The sequence below is a fragment of the Styela clava genome, chromosome 5 (genome assembly GCF_964204865.1).
Source record: "Styela clava chromosome 5, kaStyClav1.hap1.2, whole genome shotgun sequence".
Lineage (NCBI taxonomy): Eukaryota > Metazoa > Chordata > Ascidiacea > Stolidobranchia > Styelidae > Styela > Styela clava.
The window spans coordinates 19,537,162-19,559,710 of NC_135254.1; the positions used below are offsets into that span (position 1 = coordinate 19,537,162).

At 33.3% G+C, this 22,549-nt stretch overlaps 1 protein-coding gene across 1 annotated transcript in view; it reads right to left on the minus strand.

Moving 5' to 3' along the window:
• The window catches only part of LOC120344271 (maestro heat-like repeat-containing protein family member 1), an 84,594-nt gene that overhangs the window by 61,520 nt on the left and 525 nt on the right, over positions 1–22,549 (minus strand). The window contains exons 2-27 of the mRNA XM_039413403.2: positions 22,076–22,221; positions 21,094–21,231; positions 20,083–20,245; positions 19,591–19,672; positions 18,829–18,997; positions 17,099–17,211; positions 16,468–16,591; positions 14,689–14,770; positions 14,092–14,205; positions 12,801–12,895; positions 11,858–11,966; positions 10,926–11,035; positions 10,225–10,369; positions 9,576–9,758; positions 8,245–8,300; positions 7,880–7,987; positions 7,243–7,362; positions 6,836–6,961; positions 6,210–6,362; positions 5,303–5,562; positions 4,511–4,637; positions 3,399–3,494; positions 2,768–2,875; positions 1,918–2,053; positions 1,215–1,327; positions 400–564 (exon numbers count right to left, since the gene is read on the minus strand). Of these exons, the coding sequence (XP_039269337.2) occupies positions 400–564; positions 1,215–1,327; positions 1,918–2,053; positions 2,768–2,875; positions 3,399–3,494; positions 4,511–4,637; positions 5,303–5,562; positions 6,210–6,362; positions 6,836–6,961; positions 7,243–7,362; positions 7,880–7,987; positions 8,245–8,300; positions 9,576–9,758; positions 10,225–10,369; positions 10,926–11,035; positions 11,858–11,966; positions 12,801–12,895; positions 14,092–14,205; positions 14,689–14,770; positions 16,468–16,591; positions 17,099–17,211; positions 18,829–18,997; positions 19,591–19,672; positions 20,083–20,245; positions 21,094–21,231; positions 22,076–22,221 (3,341 nt within the window). The remainder of the gene's footprint in view (positions 1–399; positions 565–1,214; positions 1,328–1,917; positions 2,054–2,767; positions 2,876–3,398; positions 3,495–4,510; positions 4,638–5,302; positions 5,563–6,209; positions 6,363–6,835; positions 6,962–7,242; positions 7,363–7,879; positions 7,988–8,244; positions 8,301–9,575; positions 9,759–10,224; positions 10,370–10,925; positions 11,036–11,857; positions 11,967–12,800; positions 12,896–14,091; positions 14,206–14,688; positions 14,771–16,467; positions 16,592–17,098; positions 17,212–18,828; positions 18,998–19,590; positions 19,673–20,082; positions 20,246–21,093; positions 21,232–22,075; positions 22,222–22,549) is intronic.

The window sequence follows — 22,549 nt, forward strand, 5'->3', positions numbered from 1 at the left end:
TTGGATACATTTTAAAAAAATGATGTAAATTTTTTTAAGGCTATATCAGATGATCTTAATTAGAATACTTAGTGAATAATTACGAGTTGACCCAAAAACAGAACACAGGTCATACAAAACATACTAGAGAGACGTAGAGCGAACCCATGTGTAAGCTTCCTAAAATAGTGAAACTTCAGAACTTCACAACATACAGTCATACACAACCAGAATTTAAAAATTTTTTGTTACGTAGACATAATTGGGAAATTTGTGGGTTTCGTTCCTAGTCACCCTGTAATATTAATATTTAACTATAGATATATTCAAAAACTACTTGCTGTAATATAACTAAATTTGGATTGATTAAACAAAATGTAAATTGAGCTATTAGAATATCATATATACCAATCAAGATACCTGTTTTCCAAAACCTGTTCCTCTTGTTTTGAATATATGATGAAGAGTCAAGCAAGCTCCATTAGCACAGCTAGGATGAGGATCCAACAGACAATTCATCAGTGCAGTTGTTAGAGAACCATCAACAAAATATGTCAACTCATTGGGCATTTTGGTCATGATAACCTGAAAATAAAAAACAATGAAAAACTTGGAAGTTTTGTGTCAACCACTATCTACTGGCATTTAAGTGGCATCGGTGGCTTTGTATGTAATAAGTTCTTCCAACTTTTTCAATACTTCAATTTTTTCATAATCTTTTCAGAATATGACAAGATAATTTTAACAGGAACAAAAAGAATTGGTACTCTCGTAGTATGTGAACCAAGATGGCGGACGCTGGAACGTGGCATGTGTACCCGGTTAGAGTTAGACCATAATTTCAGATACAAATACTACAGGAGTTACTTGGCTCGTCCCGAACTCGCAATAGAACTAAAATAAGAAAAATTGGAATAAAATTATGACCTAACCTTAACCTGGTACACATACCACGGAAGTATCAAAGAATCAACCATTAAAAATTTGTCTGGTTATTCCAATTATGTTGGACACACCAGTTGCTTTAGTGTAAAAACTCAACTTTTTCCACAGGTCATACATATGCCATTGTGCAAATGATTACAAGTGATATGGGAGCCAAGATTTGAATATATGCTGTTATATAATTTCCTTCAATATAAACTTGACTGCCTAATGTGTCTATAAAGATGTTTTTGTAGGACTTTATTAATATACAGCCGCCCAATTGAAAAAACTTGATAATGAAATATTACTTTTGCTATATCTCTCATTGTTTGATACATTTCGTTTGGTTCAGTTGATTGTAATCTTTCAGCAAGATTTCCCAGAGTTTCAATTGCATCATCGTTGCTACCAGCTTTAGCTCCTGAGAAATATCAAAGACAGCATAATTTACTTGCATTTTATAGTCAGCTGAATTTAATATACATTCAGTGTCGTTTTTTAAACTCCCTGAATCAATATTTTGAATTGTTCAGAATTAAAATTTCAAACTTTAAATGATGATCATTTAAGTTGAACTTTCTGACAAAGTCTCAAAAATCATTAAGGAACATGCCCAAAGTTTTTTACACCAAAATTTTTATCATCAAAACTGATTTTCTTTGAGTGATTCATGGTCAAATTTTCATAACCAGGAGTTGGGAGCCACAATCAAAATTTTTGTCAAACCAAGTGGGGTCATTTCTTAAATTGCTCAGAGTTTGGAGTCGAGTTCATGAGTGCAAATTTTTATTGACTCCACTGCCCCAAAACAGACAATTGGTATAGACATATATTGTATAGCATGACAAAAATTCAGAAAATTTAATTACGTCTTGTATTTTATTACTTAATTCCATTGTTGCAATGATGTTAAAATTGATGTTGTTCACAGCATCATCTTTCACAGCAAAACGTCAATTTGACCCCCATATTAGAAATGCCTAATTTGCCTCAAATTTCATCGTAACTTACCATTATATTTATTCTGAATCTTGAGCAATTGTTTGACACATTCAACAGCATCTTTTCTCAAATCAGGTACAGGATCGCAACATCTTGCAATCACTCGAGACATCAAAACACCCATTGTATTCAGAGAGGTGTTAGACTGAAATACATAATTTCCTATGACAGACCAACATTGAAATATAATATTTTGGTATTGAAATACATAAGATTTATTTTGGTATAGTCTAGCCAATTATTAGCTAAACTGCACCAAAAGAAATGAGATGTATTTCAATACTAAATACACAAATCTAAATTTTTTTCAGATTTTCTCGCATTTTAAGTTCTTTTTAAAAACAATTAAAGTGCTGGGTTCAATTATACGACAAATTTCAACTGTCACACATATCATTACTTTGTTAATCATTTTCATATCCAATTATTAGATGCTAAAATTTACTACTATTGTTAATTCAGATATAAAGTATTTCCAAAGAGACCAATTGTATAACAAATTCACGATACAAACCAAAATCAGGAATGCAATACGATTAAACCCTTATTTCATGGAAAAAATGCTAGATTCTACAAAAAACACAAGTATCTGAATTTCTTTTATGGATCTTATTTGTATACATCAAATTTTGAACTTGTTAAGACTTAGTTTTTTGGACATTTTGAACAGTTTTTGTCATCGAAAAATAAATATATCTTCACCAAACAAAACAAGACATAACTTTCAAAAACAGCAAAACAACAACAATAATCTAACAAAAACTTATGAATACTTTTACTATCTTGTCGAATGAGATTATGCTATTCTTTGAAATACACATCGAATCAACAACAAGCAAAATACAATGATAAGTGTTACCTTAGTAACCACAAAGGCATCAAAATAAACATCAAAGACTTGAGATGCAACACGTAACCCTCTTTCTCTCTCGTGGGCATGCTCTGAAGTCAACCAGTTGTGAAGATGCTGAAGGTTATAAAAAATCTAATGTATCATAAGATGTAACACAAAAAAGTACTCAAACTATAAAAAGATATGACTGATGGCTATTATCCTTTTTGTTGGTTGAATTTCAAAATATACTTAAGCCAAATTGAGTTCTATAATCAAATATCACAATGGACAACCCAAAACTGGCAATTCAATGTACCATATAAAACATTCAATTGCTCAAAAAAGGAGCCAAGTTGTGAAATAAACCAAGTTTTGCTCTGTAAATCAGAGTAATCAATGTAATTACATGTATGCAAATACTGAAACATTAAAGCAAAGCAACAATCATCCAATTATTATCATCCAAGTACAAAATTATGACATAAAAATTTACCTTTGAAACAGGACAAATTAGCATCAAATTAAGAAAAAAGGCAATTACACCATTCAATTGCCACTGTTTAATGCCAGCAAGAACAATTATCATTTGAACCAAGAATTTTTGTAACATGAAGAGTAATTCATAATTTCACAGTGAATTCTAATCTCAAGTTACCTTGAAGACGGAATCCAATCCATTTGGTGTTGGGCATTTTACTATTATCTCTCTGAGCACAGAATGAAGTCCAACATTACATTGTTCCTGAAGAAGCTGTAATAAACATTTTGTATATCTCAATTGCTATGTAGTCAGTTGAAGTATTGTGCAACCAAAGACTTCGTCTATGCTCTTATATTTGTGTGCTCACTTATCCACTTGCGTGGTTTATAAAATTATAAGAATAAAATACAAGAATAAAATAGCTATCCTTAGTGGCTCAGAAAACTCACAGCACAAATCAAAAATTTGATTCTGATCTTCAAAAATAGCAACAATTGCTGTAACCAGTACGGTACTTATTATTCAGTTGCAGGTAAGCAGGTGAAAATTTTGGAAATCCTAATTTGGTACAAATTGATAGTATTTTGCTTGTAAGGTCTGAATAAACAGGCCTAATTAATAGGTTGATTTTTTTTATCTGAGTTGAGTTTTTTTATTGTCTTTTATTCATAAATATGGTTCCACCCGAAACGCTATTGCCTCAGATAATGGACTTTGACATAAAAAAATAACTTGGCCAAAACGCTTTGACTGTTAACCAGACAAAATTGACCAGCTAACTGCCATAGTTGTAAATTAAAGTATCAGAGATTGATTTACAAATACATTAATATGCTTATATGCCAACAATAATAATTTCAATAACCTTTGTAATATATTTTTATGGATTCAAGGTTAGATGCTGCACAAGATATTTCATTGCAGTGTTCAGATTACCAGCATTGTCGTACTTTTTGGGTTTCATACATTTTTTCCCCAAGATATTAATATACTGATAACTTTTAAATTGCAGGTGATAGAGATAAAATTACAAAATTTTAATTGAGACCATCAACTGTCCAATATCATTACCAGCCCTAATTGGAGTTTTCACTGAATATCTCAAAAAACAAGATCATGATTCCATTCTATCACTTGTTATTCACGACTAGTTATGCAAAAAAGTTTTCAAAAATGTATATTACTGTACTGACTTACATGATGTAGACAAAAACAAAATTTCAACAAATGATGAAGTAGTTCTATCATAATAAATGATTTCAAGTGACATTTAAATCAGCTTTCACCTTCTGTGGTACTGGCCATGCAGCCTCCTCTCTATTTTGTGGAATATCTGGTAGTTTAATCACATATTCCGAGCATATTTTAATCAACTGAAACAAATCAGCATCATTCAACAATGGATCCAGCTTACTGTTATCAAGTTGATTGAGTCAAGAAATTTAAAGAAAAATGAAGATAATTCTTTAGACTAAACATTTGCTAATATAAGGTGAAGCTCATTTAGTCATGTCTCGAGGACCTGCTTGATTGTGCAATAGCCAGTTCATATTCATTATATGAATATACTTAGGAATAATAGAAAATTCAATATGTCAAGATGCCTTAATTATTACGATGTGTTTATGTTGAATCCAAATAAAGCATGAAAATACCTTTTATCTGAGTTACTTCCACAACTGAACAAAAAGGATGGAATTAGGAACTAATTAATTTCGAATGAGTCATATGAAAAAGTCAAAGAGTAGTGAACCAAGCCAAGGAATATTTTTCCTCCGGCATTTTAGGTTTCATTCTAAGAAGTGACTAAAAAAAACAAAATGCATTTTTATGCTCAAAAAATCTAAAATTAAATCACATTTTTGGATCCAATTTGGGCCTCTATATCAATTTGCTAAAATACTGCTGTTGAGACAAAACCGCTGATTTTTTGGTGCTTGAAGGTGGAACTGTTTCTAAAAAAACTTCTTATTTTTCCTCAAATCATAAGTTTCCTTCGAATTTTGCAATGTAAAAAGTTGTGACATGTGGTCATTTGACCGTTGACTGCTTATATATTCTCATGAATAAAAGGATACACTAGTTCTGTTATAGCCGACAAAACAGCAGCTTTAACAGAGCTTGGTCTTTCCAATCCATCTTCTTTCAAATATGCTTGGAGATGACTTAGCAGTTCTCCTCTCGATGGTAGGGCTTGTTTCTTTTTGTCTTTGCTGGGCATTTGTCTTTCAGATGGTGGTGCAGCTTGATGAACGGGGTGATTTGTCATGTGATTTGGATGAACAGCACAAGCCACCAATTCCACAGCATACACTAGATTTTCTTTCACTCCTGCATCCTAAAACCAAGTACCATATATTGACAAACAGATTACTCAGCGGTGTGACGCATCGTGCTAAGCGTTAGGATTAGGCTCGCCACCGCACCTATGATTACCTCTTGTGGGTTTGCAGGTTTAAATCCCATGCAGAGAAGGTTATGTGCGAGAGGATTGCTGGGACTCCTCGCCGCCGTAGGGTGTAAATCCCATGCAAGGATGGTTATGTGCGAGAGGATTGCTGGGACTCCTCGCCGCAGTAGGGTGTGAATCCCATGCAGGGATGGTTATGTGCAAGAGGATTGCTGGAACTCCTCGCCGCCGTAGGGTGGTTCACGTAACCGCTGCTTGGTTACGGCTTCTTTCAAGTCCATGCTTCCGACGAGATGTCGTGGTTCGCCATTTGATTGAGTCATCTTATCAGCTTTCCTTGCCCCTGGAATAAATATGTAAATCCTATCCTACTAGATTAGATTAGGTAGATTAGGTTTGTATGAGAGTTATATAGAAAAATTTTCATCAAACAGTGTGATTTTAATTGCTAAGATTTAAAACTGTCTGAGAGTTTTTCCTTCTGGATAAAAAGATCACAAATTTAGGATAAAATTTTTTGCTCAAAAATTTGCATACTCAATATTCATACTTCATAATGTTTGTAAAAAATGTACCTTTATTCCTTTGAACATAGGTAGAAGCAATTTCACAATGACTGCATCGACACGAGATGGAACAAGTTCAGGTGGAGCATAGTAAGCAGCATATCCACAACATAATCCTGCAGTTCCTTTCAACCATTCAGACTCTTGTATTGCTTTATCACTCTAAATGTGAAAAAATTGACACTGATTAGTAGAAATCAGGTGTGTGCAAACTGCAACCCGCAAACCAAATAAGGCACACACGGAAAAAATTGTGCGGCCTGCAGAGAAGTGCCAATTTTGAATGATGTGCGGTAAAATAAGTTTTTAATTCAATTCAATCTGATACGTGCAAGTAATTCCAATCCATTGCATTGCAAACCCTATACCCAAGTCCAATTGATTGTCTGTGGCTATGATGTTGCAATGCCCTAACAGCATTGCAAAGCCCTAACTTGTGCGAAGTGAACAACGCATGTCATAAAATCAATAACCAAAATTTCTGTGTGTGCAACTACTAGAAAGCCTATGTTAAACAAAGGTGCGGGCCAGGGGTTCACTGAGCTATTTGTATCTGGCCTTCCTGTATTAAAGGTTGCACATTCCTTGTATGAATCTTTGAGAGGATGTGGACATGTACTCAAAAAAAATAATACCTTGAAAAATCCACTCAAAAATGAGCTATCCTTCTTCATTACTTGATTTTTGACATATGAACTCAGTTTTGACAATGTCAGGTCTAGATGTGATGATGCAGCATATCCAAGACAAATTCCTGCACCCTGAATTTAAAAGTTATTTCAATTAACAAGATTTGTATCTCTATTTAAAACATTTTTCTGCATGATAAGTCACAAGAAAAAACTTTTTAAGATATTTTCCCCTTTTAATTTTTGTTCATTTAATATTATATATTATCATTATATATTCAAAACTTTGAAAAGAAAGAATTTACTTGAATTCTCAACAAATCACCTATTTGAATTCATTCAATTTTCATTTAAATTTGGCTAAATTTGTACATAAGATAAGAAACAATGTATTGAATGATAAAAACTTGTACCTCTCTTTCAGCTAATTCAGATTGCTTTATAGATTGAAACAATGAAGTCAAAGACACTTCAACAAATTCTTTGTTTGTAGACAGACGTAGCAACACACCCATGCATTTGAATGAGAAATTCTAAAATCAATAATATAAAATTTAGTAAATATAATAAAGTCTTCAATAATATTGTGGGCATGGTCAGGGGCGCGTGGCCAGGAATTTTTAAAGGAGGGGATTCTGAAAATTTCTAATTGCCAAGTTATACCGTAACAGCTAGCGAGTCTTGAGATTCTGAAAAGCGAGTCGATCTACGAAAAATTATTATGTATGATACAGAAAAATGCCCTTATTTTACATTTTAAAAGTGGAGTTCAAACCAAGTAAAGTTGACAAAGAAACAAATCCCAATTTTCTTTTTTTGTCATACAAGAAAAATTCAACAATTTAAAAAACAGTTAAATCAATAATTAAAGTGCAATTGACGAGGGTCAGTTGGGCTTATGTTATTATCCTTGAAGTTCGTTAAAAAGTGACGCATCACATGAGGATATGATGTGTTAATTGTATACCATAGAACATTTGACACTTTTCTTTTTTTTCTAACTAATTCATCCAACACAACGATATAACAGAACAAACCATTCAAACTGACCTTATGTTGTGGCATTTGATTATACAATGACCACTGGTTTGCAAGCTCAACTCCCAATAAGCAAGTCCATTCTTCATCAGCTACTGCTTCAATACTGCTTGATAACAGCTGAGAACAAAATAAAAAAATTGAAGAAGTAAAACCTGTGAGAGACACCTCAAAAATGCATTTCTCAATGATTAATCTAGTCAAGATAATTTGAGCAACAGCGAAATTCAGCTTGGCCCTAGTATTTCAATTATTGAACTAAATGATGAGGTTGAAAACTCAACAAATGACGCTTGATCAAATGATTTTAGTATAATATACACTACATAGAGACAAAACATAAACACATAAGGACAAAAATAATTTTAGAAGTATACCTGGAATATTTGCTCCTCCCAGCCTCTTTGCGACCACATTCCACTGGCAACGGCATCTTAAGAGAAAATGAAAACATTAGTTACAATTACTTTTATGGTGACCACAAATCATCTTTCTACATGTCATTTTTCATGCAATATATGCTCCGAATCAACACCCTAACCCGATAATTTAAAATTGTCTGTCATTGAGAATTCTGCTGCTGCTTAGCGCCAAAACAAGAATTGCTTATTTATCGCAAGGAAAAGAATGCAGATAAATTAGGAAAACTATATGGTAAAACATTGAACCACAAGTCCAACTTCAATAGGAACAGTTTGTGAAGGACCTCAGTAAGACTTGGACTTGAAAAAAACTGGAACTGCATTGTCCAGCAATCTTATCTTAAATAGCTATCCCGCACAGTATTGATCATCTGTGCAGAGTGCTCAAGAGGCTTAGAGTGCTCAAGAGGCTTCTATCAATTCAAGCAAGCAAAAAAGTCTTTTTTGAAATATTTAATTGATAATTGTCAATAGAAAATTTCTTGATTCGAACATTATGGAATCATCCCTAATCTTGTTCATTGAGTATGATTGATATGATCAGCTATAAACATATAACGCATACATCTCGATTTTGAGCACAACCAGATATCCAAATTAGTATTAAGAGTATTTGAAACAAAATTAGCATATTTGCAAATATATGATTTTAAAAATTAATTGGATTTCTAAAATAATTATTTCCATTTGAAAACTCACCATCATGAGCATTTGAAATTTGATGGCCTGACATAAAATAAACTTCATATAAACACGTAAAGATTGAATATCAATCAAGTACATTGTTCCTTTAACTATTCTGCATAACCCAATTCAATTTTTCAAACTGTCTTGTGTAAATATTACCCAATTCGGATTATACTCAATACTCTGTACTCCCGTAGTGTGTGTACCAGGTTAGGCCATAACTTTATTCCGATTTTTTTTATTTTATTTAGTTTGGGACTATCTGTGTTAGCCAAGTGAATATCCCCCTGCCCATAGGTTTCAGTTCCTTTACACAACTTGATATAAAATTTGGCGAACAAAATTAGTTACCTCCATATTTGTACACACACTTCTGGAGCGCCCAATACTCAGTATTCAATAGTCATTTGAAACATAACTTTTGTGCTAAGCGTCCCAGATAAGTAAAGCTTTTGGTACATTAATACATTAAAGTGTTACAAAGTGGTGCATAAATTCAATTTCGAAAAGGAAAATACAAAATTTATGGGTCACCCTGCATTAAATTATTCTGCAACCCGTGATCACAACCACGCATTATGCCTATGTAAATCACTGACCCTCAAGAAATTTCTTAATTTCAGGTATCATCGAATCCCATAATTCCGTCAATTTGTGATGAATAATCGGTCCAAGGTTGACAAGGAGATCAAGAAGATAATCGGCAAGACACCGAGATTGTCTGGGTTGAGACAGCAAGACAAGAAGACGAACAAATATTGCAAATGAAGACGGAACATTTACTGTGGAAAAACGGTGGAACCATGTAAGTATTTGCAAAAAAAAAATTTAATAAAAAAAATAAACTTTTAATACAGTTTAGGTTATGAAAGTCAGACCAAACTATTTTGGTTAATCCTACTTAGATACTAGTACACCTTTCACCACAAATTAAAAGCGAAATGTATTTTTTATTCTCTATTTCAATTTAAAATAATACCTTTCATTTTTACTTGGGGGAATTAAATGATGAAAAATGTTCGATTTTCATAAAAATTGAACTGCCGGCGTGCCAAATAATTTCATTTTTTAGATAAAATATTGTTCATTAGGTTAATGAAGAATCAATGCGCCAGAAGAATACTTTTTATTTCCACAAAATACTGGGTATTACGTTCTACATAAACTACAATTATGTATGATATTGCAACTAGAAAAGCATTAAAAATGATTTAAAACAATTTATGTAGCCTAAAAGAATATACCAACCTGTTTCATTGAAATTGATAAGATAATCTTTGGCATGATTTTCTCTTTTCGTTTTCGCAATGTAAGATAAGCAACGACATATGACACCAACTGCTGATGTCATTTCTTCAGTTTTTAGAAATTCAAACAAAAACGGCCACAAAACCTGAAATTCAAAAATTGTATCAAAGATGAGTAGTGACGTATAAATTGCATTTTCAATACAGGGAATTTAATTCAAATAAAAAAGCCTTTCGAGCTTCAAATTTAAAGAGAATTATGACTCTGGCCACGTCTCTAATAATAGCGAGAAACGCCAAACAAAACTTTGTCAATTTGGATCTTAATATGGGATAACTCTGGACTCAGAATTGAGTTAGCAATAAATGTAATGATTTTCATTACTGCGATCCCACAAGAGATAACACAGATTACCACCAAGCGTTCAAAATGTAAATGCATACATGGCATTGTTCAGAGATTTGTCCATTGATAAGATAATAAACACCGCTTCATAAGAATAGGGCCGTTTGTTGTTATACAATATTGCAATGTCAGGGGCTATGAATTACATACTAACAAACATTACTTTAATACAATCTGGCTTAGTGGTTATAATGTAGACCTAGGCAACATGACGTATCACATTGAATATTGCCTACAAACAATAGTTTGCGACATGGACATGCATTTATGTTTGAATGTAAACAAGTTGTACACACAGTATCCATTCCATCAATAGTTGTTGTCATCAAGTACAAAACATTGTCACACATCGCTTGAAGAGTAACATCATTGACCGTTTCTTTTTCTACAATCTGACCATTACCACCTAGGTTAAAATAAAACAAAGTTTATGGATTTTCAAGTTATCCTAATCCTAATGGGTTAAAAATTATTTGTAAGAAAACAAAGTCCTCCAATTTTTTTTATGATTATTATTCTATCACAAAAATCATCAACAAGAAGTCTTTTGGAATAAGGATGGCTAAAACAGTATATTCTACTATAATGTTTCTGAATATTAAATACCAAATATATTTTCTAAATTAAACCGCGTTTAACAGAGAAGTCAATATTTAACAAGTTTGAATTTGGAAATTTGAAGAAAAGTTAAGATCAACACTGATTTGACAGGCTCTTTATTATTACTTTTTAAAATTTCTATGAAAGCCTTTTTGATCTTACTGTTGAGATTTCAATTTTTTAAAATGACAATGACAAAAACGAAAAATTAGTAACTCAGAAAGTCATGTGCACCATGCCTCTAATCCACTGGTTCTCAACCAGTGGGCCATGGCCCACTGCTAGGCCATAGAGTCTTTTCAAGTGAGCCACAAGCCTACTAAAAATTACTACGGTTATTGAAATGTTTGGTTTCATTTGTGTCATAGTCAAATTTTTATTGTAGTAGCAATGAATGATGCTGCTGCTTTTCAGTCTAATTTTAAACTGGAAGTATTTATTTTTGCAAACAAAAGTCTTGTTTTTCTTGTAGTTTTTCTCTTGCATGAGAAAGTTAGTGGGCCTCGGAATTTTCATGCAACGAAAGTGGGCCACAAAAGAAAAAAGGTTGAGAACCACTGCAGTCTAATCAGTCTCAACGTTAAAAAAAATTTTGTTCAAATTAATATTGTCATAAATTCATTCTGACCTGTTGCACTTTCAGAAGCTTGATAAGCACATTGCTTAGCTATGAATTCAACAAATTTATCTCCTCCTTCTTGAAGCAAAAATCCATGGCTTGCCATCGCAGATATCAGCTAATAAATGGAAGAGTTGACTTATTTAAGAAAATTGATTTCAATTAAATTTTGGCTAAAAAACAGTGTGTATATATGATTAATGTAATATGCGAAGACTGCCGATGATAAAATATAGCAAAATACATTTCAAAATTGCTGTCTGATTTGTGTATAAAATTACATTGTACAACAGCCATTAAAAAGAAATTTTGTATGCATCTATATAAAAAACATATGACATCCAGAAATACAAACATTCATTGATAATCATCTCCTCTAGTCCAAAAAATGTCCAGTTTTAGATAGTTGTTGAAAAGAAACTATTTTTTACAGGTTTGAACTGTTTGAATACCAAAAGAGACAAATTCTCCATACGCTGGCAGGGCTTCCAAAATATTATTTTTTTTATCCCCAGTTTAATCAATCATTAACATTGATGTGTTGTTTCCCCAAATTTATCATGTCTGATTTATCCTTTCCATAATGAAACTAAAAAATGTTATCATATTAGGTCATTCTGCTCAAACATGACATGGAAATCTATTCCTCATGTAAACACTTATTCTAAAATGTTACATAAATATTTTTATGTAATGGGATTGCTAAAGAATGAAAACTAGGACTGGATAGCTGGAGCCGTGGCGTTTTGTTGGTCCCTTGAAGATGGAGCTGGAGCCAAAGCTACCAGAAAGTTCAGTGGCTCCAGCTCGACTGAACCTACCCCGTTCCTGTTATTTTCAAAACCAATTCACTGATCTTGTCATTGGTCTTGTTAATAGAAAAGATACAAAACACCAAATAAAAATTAACTCCAATTAATATCAAGCAATTCAATGAGAGATTATCACTCACTCTGGTTAAGTTCTGCTTTACTTTGTTACTTGTTTCAATCAATATTTTGGTCAAACCGATCACAATCACATCTTTTCTTTCTTCAATATGTATTGCTGAAATTGAAAAACAAAATATATCATCTATACCAGGGTGGTCCAAGGTTGCCGGCTCCGCAGGCCAGAAAATTATTTTTGCATTGTTCGCGGGCCACAATAGTGCCGAGAATAGGTAAACGGTGCAATACAAAACAAACTCTTTTACCGTGCAAACACATAGTTATCAGACATAGCCATCTCAGGCTATTAGAATCTGCATTTTATTTTTAGTTTTCTATGATGCCTATATTGTAAGCTTATATTCCCGACCAAAAAGATAGAAAGCCAGATAGTAATTTAGACTGCCAAGCACCTCATTCAACTTCACTAGTTGCCTCAGCTAGCCATAACACTTGTCAATTTAGTGATATTAGTGTTGTAACAATATGTCAAAAATTGTTTTTCTGATTCATTTTAATACGAAACAACACGAAATGCCGTTTTTTGATTATACTCTCCGAATGTGACGCGGGCACAGATAATTACGCTGTGGGCCACATGTGGCTCGCGGGCCTGGGTTTGGACCACCCTGATCTATACCAATAGGATTGTGCCTTCCACTTCGAAGCAGGCCGTGTCACTACCAGGTAAAGAACTATTCTATATTAGAAAAAAGGGGATCTTTCTGATTCAGAATTGGCTACCCGAATAATACACCCCAGGTGAGCTGGTGGGAATGAGATTTGATTTTTAACCTCCAATGCAAACATAGTCACTTGCAACACCTTACCACTAAGCCACAGGTTCTCAAAGTGCTTCATACAGAGTCCCAGGGGTTCGTGAGAAAAACATAGGGATATATTCGTTTAATTATTAAAATACTGACTTGGCCAAATTTTGTAATTGTCCAAAGAAGTTATACCAGCATTAATAAAATTTGACAACGGCAATTACATCCGATTGAATGAAGTAATTTTAATTTCCTCAAAACATTAAATTGGTAAGTAACAATGTTTTATTTTTTTTTTATTTTGATAAATTAATTGTGGAGCTTTGTAAATAACAGTCAACCTTTTCACGGGCTCCCTAACACTGAAAGTTATGAGTCAGTTATTATAACAGTCAACCCCAGCACTAGGCCATTCAATTGTTATTTTTATTAGTACATGAAACTGGAATACCCAAAGAATTCATATTAAATAAAATTGCCTCAATATAAGAATTCTAACTCAGATCACCAACCAATCAACCAATCGAACAAAACAAAAACTTACATGAAGAATTAATCAAGTGTCTCAATATAACGAGACATCCAATTCTGATTCTTTCATCTTTTGAGTCAACTCTTGTCAACATAAAATTCACCAAGACCTCACTGTATTGTGATGCTGAAGAAAAACATACGAGTCTAAATAACCTATATTTATAGTCAAATTCCAAAGTATTGTTTACCAAGAAGAAATGGATATGATAAGATTTTCTGTATTTATTCTGGGGGGGACACGAAAGTCGATAAGACAGCTAATCATATATTTAATCATGACCTTTCGCCAAATAATGGAATGCTATATCAATAAATAATTCCATATACATACATGCCAAGTACTTTGTGAATGAGGAATAAATAATGCATGAGTAGATATAGTGCACGTAAAGTGAGTGATTATTAGTGATTGGTATAAATTTCGTGATACCAGAAAGCAGTGTAGAAAATATTATACTCAGCATTTCAAAGGGTTCCTTCAAACCCAGTTATCATGCCAATTAACAGCAACAAGAACAATTACACTGCGCAAGTTGACTTGTGAGACCTGCTAATAAAGAGAAAGAATAATGAAACTGAATAATGAATTTAATATTTAAAAGCTTACCAAGAATGCTGAAACATCTCAACACTTCATTATAATTTTTAGTTGCAGCAGGATTTATACCATCATTGCTTCCACTGCATATCTGGAAACAAATTAAGTATAGAATCAACTGCTCCAGTAGTGTGTGTACAAATATGGAGGTAACTAATTTTGTTCGACTACTTTACATCAAGTTGTGTGAAGGGACTGAAACCTATGGGCAGGGGGTATATTCACTTGGCTAACACAGACTGTCCCCAAACTCGTAGTAGAACTAAAATAGGGAAATTCGAGAGCTAAGATCTGAAGCCCGAGCCCGACCCGAAATTCGGGTCGGGTCAGGTCGGGCCTGAAATATCAATCATCACTGTAGGTTGGGCCTGAAATGTCAATCATTACGTTCAGGTCCGGTTGGGCTTCTCTATCGCTGACTTTTTTTTAAATAAATATATGTTTATAAAAAAAATATATACTAAAACTATGTGTGGATACTAAACTAAGTAATACTTGTTATAAAAGAAATAATTTGAATAACACAGAGAAGAAGCTGCAATGGACCTTTCCCCAATCTTTGACCCTCGAAAATATTTTTTCATTGCAAAACTTTCGCTTTCAAGAACTTCTTGTTTGCTATGGGCTCGGGCCTGTGCATCCAGTTAATTAGTCGTGCTCAGGTCGGGTTTGATACCCACGAGCCCGGGTCGGGTCGGGCTTGAATTTTTGGGCCCGATCTTACCTCTAGTACCCAATCAATACATTCAACAGCTATTCCACTAAATGAAATATAAATCAAACTTAGTAACATAGAGTTCATGATGTACCCTAACGATGGAAGTGTTAGACTCTACCAAGTTGGCATCGAAGATTACACATCTCGGGTTAAAATCCCATGCCCCCAAGTTGTAATAATATTGCCTAATCTAGAAGATCCCAAAGTAGAAGAAGATCTATAAATAACTCCTAACCCAGTGGTTCTCATTGGGGCGATTTGCTAATGCGTCCCGAAAATTAACAGAATTGTGTTAAACATAACTAATATATGATTAAATATTTGAAAGTATGTGTTCACAGCAGCAGCAGCACATATCTCATTGGATGAATAGGTGTAAATGTTGTGACGTTATGCTGTTTTGTTCACTAACTTTAAACGGCCTAAAATATACATTGACGATCACAAAATTGAGTTTTATTTGAAGCCAGCAATTTTTTTTTCGTGTTAGGTGCGCTGTGAGTTTTTTCTCTGATAATTTGAGGCCACAAAAACAAAAAGTTTGAGATCCGCCATCCTGACCTATTGTGAGATATCTGTGGCTGCTTGTATGGGGTCTTATTCAGAGCGAGAGAGACATGAATAAGTGTCATATAAAGAATCAATTATTAGACTCATCTTATTGTGCGATATAAATACTCTCAGTGAATTTGCCCTAATCATGTATTATTCTAGTGAATAACAAGGTAGGCTTATAAACATTAGTCCCAAACTCAAAAATATAAGCAGGGAAACAAAACATTTATTTTCTGACAAATTATATGAACGGGAAATAAAGCGTATTGCACAAGGACATAACAGACAGTGATTGATTATATTGTGCACAAGGAAACAGGATGTCTCTGCAATGCCTCATGTTAGCTAGTAATTACAGTTACATTATCACCAAATACTAAGACACACTACCATACACTTAGTGGGATGAAATTTTGTCAATGTGAACTGTATAATATAAAAAACAAACCATTGTAAATTTTAAATTATGATTTAAGTTTCGACAATCTCAGTTCAAAAATGTGGAAAATACTTACATGGCCATGTAAAACAGTAACAAGGCCTTCCAAATTTAATTCCAGAGCTCTACATTGAGCATCTGATGTAGCGGTGATCACATCACAAATAGCTTTGGTGATTGGATATGGGTCCCCAGGTTGCCTGGATTAGAAAACATTTATGAAAACATCTATCGAAAAATTGGTGAACACAAGAGTATATATATGTTTGTTTATGATAGACCGATGATCAATTACTGTTAATGCTTGCTTGTTTAAAACTATTATACCCTATTTTGATTGAGAGAGCAAAACTAAAGGTTGTAAAAATTATTGCATGGGTTGAAAATTGAGTACATTTCACAATCGCCACATTAAATTTTGGATTACGACAAACCCCCAAAAGCATCAGGTTTAGTGAGTATTCTCAAAAATAATTGAAAGAAGGCTTGCATATAACAAGGTCCTGGTGGTCAGATTCGGCTTTCTTGAATGGGGAACAGAGTAAAAAAAATTTTCTATGAATGGAATATAAAGTTGTGCCAAACTGGAATCGAGAGTCAGAGTCGTTACGCGAATAGATCAGAGTTTGGAGTCAGAAACCGATGTCTCATACCCACTACCTGACTGATAATGAAACTCTATACCTCGTATCTAATATGATTCTAACCTTCTATACAGAGACACTAGCATCGACATCAACTTTGAAGCTTGTTCTTCTAATTTTTCAAGACTCAGCAGCATCGTCATTTTACCAAGAGCATCAACAACAGCACAACGAAGCTGTAAGAAAATTGAAAAAGATATTATGGATTTTGAATATCACCGATTTTATTTTGACTCCATGACAGAGAAATACGCTGAGAACTCTACATGCAGTGGCATTTTTTATATGTTGTATTTATATGCCTTTTGCTCTAAACGGGGCTGTGAATTTATTATATCCACTTGTGATTTGAACCAGAAATTTCAACTTGTGATGCCATCTTAGGTACCGTAAGTCTAACGCTTTTAACTGCTCAGCCACTGTGCCCACAAATTTTGTTTTGGATTTCTTAACAATTATCACCAAGCAGGTGTAACAGATGATATTCAGTTTTTCTTAGTTTATGGCAATACCCAATCCAATTTCAGGTCATATTCAAACAGTAGGAGCCTAAAAACCTCCAAGTTTTGAAAGAAATAAAATGCAGACAATTTTTAAATTAATTATACTTGAGGCAAGCAAGGCTTAACCCACAAGTAGATTTGGATGATACCCTTTTATTATCAGCACACTTAACTACAAATTCAGTAGGAAATCCTATATCGAACGTATTTTGTCACATGATTATAGTATTATTTCAGGATACATTTTTCAAATGATGCTAAACAAATATAGTTGTTCTATTTAGTAGCCAAACAAGAAATACATATTTTCAGTCCGGCATTAGAAATAAATAATGATGAAATTGTCAGAAGAATATGACGTGATTATTAATATGTAACTGATAAACACATGACATACCGAATACTCGACCGTTAGTTGGGTAAATATGTCTGTATTTATAAAATTAACAGAATTCTGAGTCTTATTATTCAGAATTGTTATCTATTTTGTGTTTAGTAAATTACTTTCACATGTGCCACATATTTGTACATATGAAATTTGATAATAATTTTACATAAAAAAACATTCTGAAAGAATTAAGATCGCATTTTATACTATTTTGTAGTAAAATCATCATTTAATCAAGCCTAATATGATGAGACTAAAATAAAGAAGGATTCTATAAGTCAGTGGTTCTTAAAGTATGGGTCGCAACCCATGGAATGCCTAAAATTGGTCGCGCCAAGGTCGTCAAAGCAAGGGCGATCCAAGAGTAAGTGGCCGAACATTTGAGCTGGTCCAATGTCTCAATTCATAAATTTCAGATTTGGGTCGCGCTCAAAAAAGTTTAATGACCACTGCTATAAGCAAATGAACATTTAAACTTTAAAGTGATGGTACATAAGAAATCATTACATTTTTTATAATTTCAAGATAAAGGACAAATGTTGAAATTTCAAAATTTCATTTGGAAAAATGAAAAGAAATTAATGCTCTTTGAACTGGTTTTGTAATTGAAGTTTGAAGCAATGTTCACCTAAGTTTTTCAATATAAAGCTTAAGGATTTTCAAAGTTCAAAATATATGTTTTCCCCTTTTTCTGAAGAAAGTTTTTTCTAAGTTTCGCCCTCTTGGGTTGAGACCTTCAATTCAATTTTCTATTTATACGACTATACAGCTGCATACAATACAAATCAATGGAAAACTTGTAAGTAGGGCAAAACGTAAAAGCAAGTAACTATATAAACTCAAATTTATCATGAACTAGATGAAAATCCTATCCAATGAAAATGAAAAAAATACCAAATAACCTTTGTCTCCTTTGTCAGAATCCACACACTGTACAAAATATTGTATGCACCAAATATTTCATTTGAAAATGTATTTCTTGTTATACTTGGATCTGGAGCTTTGTCAATATTCATGACATATTCCAGAATTGCTTCAGCAAATTGTCCAAGACATTTAGCGAACACCCATCTAGAATTGTATATATATACATATATTTACTAAATATTATTACAAATACAAAAAGGTAAATTTAAACGTGTAGAAACGAATTAAAAAGGATGCCGGAAGCAATAAAAAATAAACTAAATATGTGGAAAGATATTTTTAAATAACATTGTACTATTTTACCAAAAATTTTAATATCAGTACAGAAAATTCAGATTCTGTAGTGTTTGCGAAAGTCTGACATCGGTCAGACAAATCAGTAAAGAGACGTTTCTCAAACTTTTGGTGGATGGAGCCCGTGAAGAGGTTGACTATTATATTCGAAGCCCCACAACAAATTTATAGAATTACAAATTATCTATTGGAACTTATAGATAATGTCATATTTTAATTACCGCATTGTCGCCCCATTTACCGCACTGTCATTGTTAAATTTTTTTAATGCCTTCATTGCTTTTTTGAACAGTTACAAAATTAGCCAAGTCAGAATTCTGATAATTTACAAAAACAGTATATCTTGAACAGCAATTTTTTTTCAATATTCAAGCAGTACCAGCATTGATATATCTGTCCATGTCAAAAATATTGCATTCATAATAAATCTAATTTATACAAACCTCATGTTGTCATGTTTTGCAAGTCCAAGAACAGGCATAAAACTTGTCAGCAAATGGTTGAGATAAGGAACCATCTTGAAGGCTTAAAACAAGATAATGTTGATGTGTTATCAAAAACCTCCCATGCTGTACAGGAGGTGGAATGAAACCTACTCTATATCTATTCAGCAAGTTATGAAAATATACCTATGGCAGAAGATCCTTTATTTAAATAAATAATTGAGGAAAGTTACAGGTAATTTATTCTGATGGAATTTTCCCTTCTTTCAATTCATGTGGGTTGGTACTTGGTGTACACAAAAATACCAATTTTGTAAATTTTGTCATTGAAAAAATGATAGATTTTAACGTAAAAATTTATTTTAAATTTAAACAATCATTAAGCATGATCAATTGATAAATTATACTACCATGTGAAGAAAGCAGTTGGCCTCATTGCATGCTTGGGTAACTTACAGATTCACACAAACTATATCTGAATGTTATACCCACCATTTGCAACAGCCAAATTTCCAAGGGTCTGAACAACAAAGAAATGAGGAAGAATTCCAGCTGGAAGTTTTTTGAGCAAATCTTCCATGACTTCATTCACAAAAACAGTACCCAGTGTTACTACAACATCACTTGCAGCAGATTGCCATTCTGGTTGAGGTTTCTGAAATAATAAAATGGAAAATCATGCTAGACTTAGCTGTCAGCTCTACATTGTATATTTCAGGAAACAGTATTGCCATAATGCAACAATGACATTTTTGACATTTGACAATGCAATGTTCGTGATATTGAGTTGGATGTTTTACTTATATTTTGCGATCCCGCATATAAGTTGGCCCCCTAAAAACGGCACTAAAACGATGAGTTTATAAAAATTCGCATATAAGCCAACCCTACAAATCGTAGCCTCTCATAGTGAGAACTTAACATGGTTATGTTATGCTCGTATCAGGCGACCCCTTAGTTTGGCACCTTTTTGAGTTTTGAACTCAGCTTATATGCAAGAACATACGTACATTGGAAACAGCAAAAAGCTACAATGCACCAATGGTTACGTAAATCCCCTGAGAAGATGGTGAAAGCTGCAATGCTTTCTAACATAAATATCCTTATTAAAATGATTTCAACCTGCAAACCCACTCAAAGTAATCAGCAGGAACACTGCTGAATGTACAACTGTCGAGCCAAAATATGAAACATGCTTATGCCAGGTATGACAAAATTTGCTAAGCAGAAGTGGATCCTTGTTGATGCAATATAAATTGATTTATCATTCATTCTATATATATATCAATATCCACACACAGATAGTTTCATACAATTTAATGTCTCCTAAGATCTTTCACCAGCTATGTTTAACTGGTTAGTCATCAACATACCAGATTCGAACAGGGGACTGAAGGGAGTGATTCATGCATATGAATAGGTGGATTTATTAGCATTCCACTCCTCCAGAATAAAATATGAAATCTGATTTCACCATCAACTACCACTTTCATAACATGATACCTTTGATTTTGTCATATCTTCAGATGCCATTCCAATCAGTTCTCTTGCCAAAGTAATATTGATTTCAGTATTTGCCAAGACTTCTTTTAAAATGCTATTCATAGCACGAAGCAATATAACACGATGATTGAGATCCAGCTAAAATTTGAGAATGAGAAAGTGGAAAAATAGGACACGCTTTTAGAATATTATAAAATCAAGTGTTTCATAGGATGATCTAAGCTACTATTATTAGAAAGAACCAGAATCTTTATGGTTTGGCATTGCCTAAATAATTTATTACAACCTGGGTAAGTGATGGGCATGGTTTTTAAACCAGGGATTTTAACTGTGGCCAAAACGGTTAAGTCTAAACCTCTCGGCCATCAGATAGAAAAAAATTGAAAGCTGTGAAACTTCACATCAAGAAAATAGAGAGCCTCTCATACATAGAAGTCAAATTCAGTAATTCAGGATAATTTAGATAAACATTGTTTTGATTAGTTATTTTATTTTGTTGGACTAGTTTTTTATCTATCATAATTATCTTATAAATGCTTTAGTATTCGCTTTGTTTTTGACATTCCTACGAGTCATGTTATGTGGTTATATGGATTATTAATTAATTATTATTAATCTGATCACATTTTTAGATAACAAGAAATACAGAGTGATCCCCCATAAACAAAACTCATACATTTCTTAACTACCCCCAAGAAAATTAATTTACCACATTCATTTAATTATTATTAATCTAATCAAATTTTCAGATAACAAGAAATAGGAAGTGATCCCCCATAAATTTCTTGATTACCCCCAAGAAAATTCATTTAACACATGAACATCAGCTTGTGTATGACCCATAAGTTTCAGCAATCTAGGGCACTCCGTACATGTTCTCGCTAGAATATGTTTCAAATGATCTGGGTTCTGTTTTTTTGGGGTCACACTGATATAAAATATTTAGATTACAAATTGCCTTTCAAAAATGTAGATTCAATACCTTCTGAGTATTGACAATATAGTTACGAAGGGCTCCCAAAACTACAGCATGTTGATGTCTCCCAAGTTTTGTCAAAGCAGTAATGACAGTATCTTGTACATTTTTATCCTTATCAGCAGCTGAACTGATCAATGCCCCTGCCATGGCTATAAAAGAATAGATATAGTAGAAGCAAGCAACCGCAGAAAATAGTCTTTTTGGTTACGATACAATGGGTGATATAATTTCATTAAATTCATCCCAAGAGGGAAATCAATAAATAAGACGTCTTAATTAATGAAACATATTGTAGTGAACCACACTGGATCATGATCTGTCCCCAGGGTTAGGTAAGAAGATAGTCAACCAGTGAATCATCCGAGATGCATACAACTTCATGATGTACAACCTTCTCTCCCAACCTCTTATGGCTCGTGGCCCCCTTCCGAAGTTTTAGCACTCATGGCCTGATGTTTATCATAGTATCAGCACTGT